General features: G+C 34.4%; 1 protein-coding gene across 1 annotated transcript in view; it reads left to right on the top strand.

The window, feature by feature from the left end:
• The first annotated feature begins 35 nt into the window (after positions 1-35).
• Positions 36-2,836, top strand: part of LOC124165680 (DNA polymerase zeta catalytic subunit) — a 36,377-nt gene continuing 33,576 nt past the window's right edge. Inside the window, exons 1-2 of the mRNA XM_046543161.1 lie at positions 36-323; positions 401-587. Of these exons, the coding sequence (XP_046399117.1) occupies positions 185-323; positions 401-587 (326 nt within the window). The 5' untranslated portion in view covers positions 36-184. The remainder of the gene's footprint in view (positions 324-400; positions 588-2,836) is intronic.

Here is a 2,836-nt window from a genome sequence, read left to right as displayed (position 1 = left end):
TTCTTCATTTGTATCGATTCACTTCGATTATCATTTCGATATGTATACAATAGCAATGGTGTCTTTTCAAAATTACCTCAATCTAATGTTATTGGAATGGACGAAAATTATATGCAGCTGTTTCCAATCTCTATGACAGTCTTTTCGATATATACCACGGTAACCATAAAATTAGGCTTAGGCGATGGTTTCTGTGAGAATTGTGACAGCTGATCATTATATGACTGCGCCTTCCCCGAATTTGGATGTCTTCTATTCTGACTTCCGCGGTTCAGAAGTGAAGCAGGTACCCGTGATCAGAATATTTGGCTCTGACTCCAAAGGTGTGGTGCTTTTTTGAGTTCATTTTCTGAATTTTGTGTGTGAGTCAAGGAAACTAGTTGCTTATATTATTCTGTAGGAAAGAAGGTTTGCCTTCATGTCCACGGCGTATTTCCATATATCTATGTACCATATGATGGGTTTGAACCGCAAGAACGTAAGGCATACCGATTAGCGTCTGGATTGGACAAGGCACTCAATGTTTCATTGGGAAAGTCCAATGCGACAACACAGCATGTCTACAAGATATCATTGGTATCTGGAAGGTTAGTACCGAATATGTATCAGTATTTTCTCGTTTACCGGCTTCTTCATTGTAAATGCATCATTTCAGTGTGAGTAATTTATTACAAAAATAGCCGTACAAAATATAATTAAATCATCTTAACTTATGGGCCAAATATTCATTCCCTGCTATAAATACACGAGTTGTTAATTTTAATTTCTACTGCAATGTAGTACAAAGTGATGCCTTTATCAGTGTAATCATCAACTTTTCTATTTTCCTATATGAAATGGAATACTTAATTGAATTAAAAATTATAACTAGGCTTGTGTGATCCCATGAATGGTTGAACCATCTTAAGTGTGTAATCTGGATTCTTGGCACTGCCATCCAGGTGTTCCTGAAACTTCCAGTTTAAATGACTCGCTTCCTTGCCGATTGTTTCACTGTAGATTTATTTTAATGATCACTACATAGTTATCAGTGGTGGGTTTATTCAAATTGTCAGTTTTTGTCGGATGGTCACCAAATTTTATAGGATTCATTTAATTTCTCATTCTAAACAATACTAGATGTAAATGAAATTACTGCGACAAAATTTTAAGTTAACAAAAATTTGTTTTTTATAAGTGCATATATCTAGTCCATCTATAAGGAAGATGATTATCTTTGTTACAGATGGGTTCCTTGTTTGCTTTGGCCATTTAATATATGTCGGTGGGTTGGGTAATGCTGGATTTGGTGAAGTTTTGGCACGGTTCGCCCCTAATTCATTTACCAAGTTCCTTTCCTAAGGTGGTCCATGAAAAGTCATGCACATTCGCTGCATTTTCTTACCTGTAACATAGCTGGTTGTTGATTTGTTTGTTCATAGTCAAACAAATCAACAACCAGCAACTGTTAATACATTCAACCATTTTTTGCATTCAGTCGTGAGAAATGGAGAGGTTTTTCAGTTATGTGAAAAACGGCCTTTCGGAGATGAAAATGCACTTCGCAGTGTCTTGGCAATGCATCCCGGATGCACATTCGAGTCCTTTGGGCTGAACATTTTAAGGCTGCTGAATCAATCAAGATACCTATCCTAAGCTAAAAGAGATGGATGCCTTAAAAATCTTATTTTAATTGTTGTTGTACTGCTTTCATCCATATCTAGTATATTGTTTAGAGTGTGAGTTAAGTTATGGATCATAAATTTAGTCGCCATTCTACGATAACTGGTGATTTGATAAAATCCTACTATCACCCTAAAAGTATATAGTGTGAATACATACTTCGTTAGAAAAAAGTAATTAACTTTAAGACTACCAGTGCTATTTTTTCTTTTTTATGATCCCCCTAACTCTCCTCACAAACTTTATTTTATGAGTGGCGTAAAAGCATGCTACGTACATTATGGGGTGAATGTTGGGGGCATCTATCGGAGGTGGTCATGTAGGAGTCAGATGATCACACTCAGCACCCTCTTTCAACAAATATCTAGTGCACATATTCATGGTCTGAACTTGATTTTGGAACTGCATTAGTTCCATTCTGACAAGATTTCAAATTTTCAATAAAGTTCGGGAACCATGTTTCATTCTATGAATATATGTTTTTAATGTTACCTCAACCATATCTTTCTTAATTTAATTATATATAATTATAATAGTGCTTAATATATTATTAAATCAATGTAGGCGGGAAGCTCTTTCACAAAATATGAAGTGAAGTAGTGGAGGTCACAATGTTTTTGAAGTCATTACTTAAAATTAGATATGCAGACAATAAATAGCAGGACTATGCCATGAGAGGAGAACTGATTATAGAATTGAATAGAGAGCTGCATCAAACCTATCTTTGGATTGCTGACTGATGATGATGACAGTACAAAGGCAATACGCTACCTTGGTTTGACAAGGTTCTAACTGACAATCAGCTGGTTTTGAGATAAACCTTGTCAAAGTTTTAAACTGCTCTACATATTTCTATTATTAATAGGAATTTATTTTTTATTTTTGGCTCATACACTAGTGATCCACTAGATACACTAGTAATTATTACTTTAAGAAAATATTTTATTTATTTCATTTTTTTACATGTTTATATGTCAAGTAATAAAATAAGTAAAATGCTGTTGGAACCGTGTCACACCAAATATTAGTTTTTTCTCCTTGCAGTTGGAACTTTGTCACTGTTCTAAATCTGTTATTATTTTATATAGAGGAATAAAAACCGGTGCAACACATAGAGAAACATAAACTTAGTTATCTTGAGTGAAAACACCAAATTTTGCAAAAATGTCAGTTA

This window comes from Ischnura elegans, chromosome 9 (assembly GCF_921293095.1).
Source record: "Ischnura elegans chromosome 9, ioIscEleg1.1, whole genome shotgun sequence".
Classification (NCBI taxonomy): Eukaryota; Metazoa; Arthropoda; class Insecta; order Odonata; family Coenagrionidae; genus Ischnura; species Ischnura elegans.
This window is presented reverse-complemented; position numbering and strand designations above follow the sequence as displayed.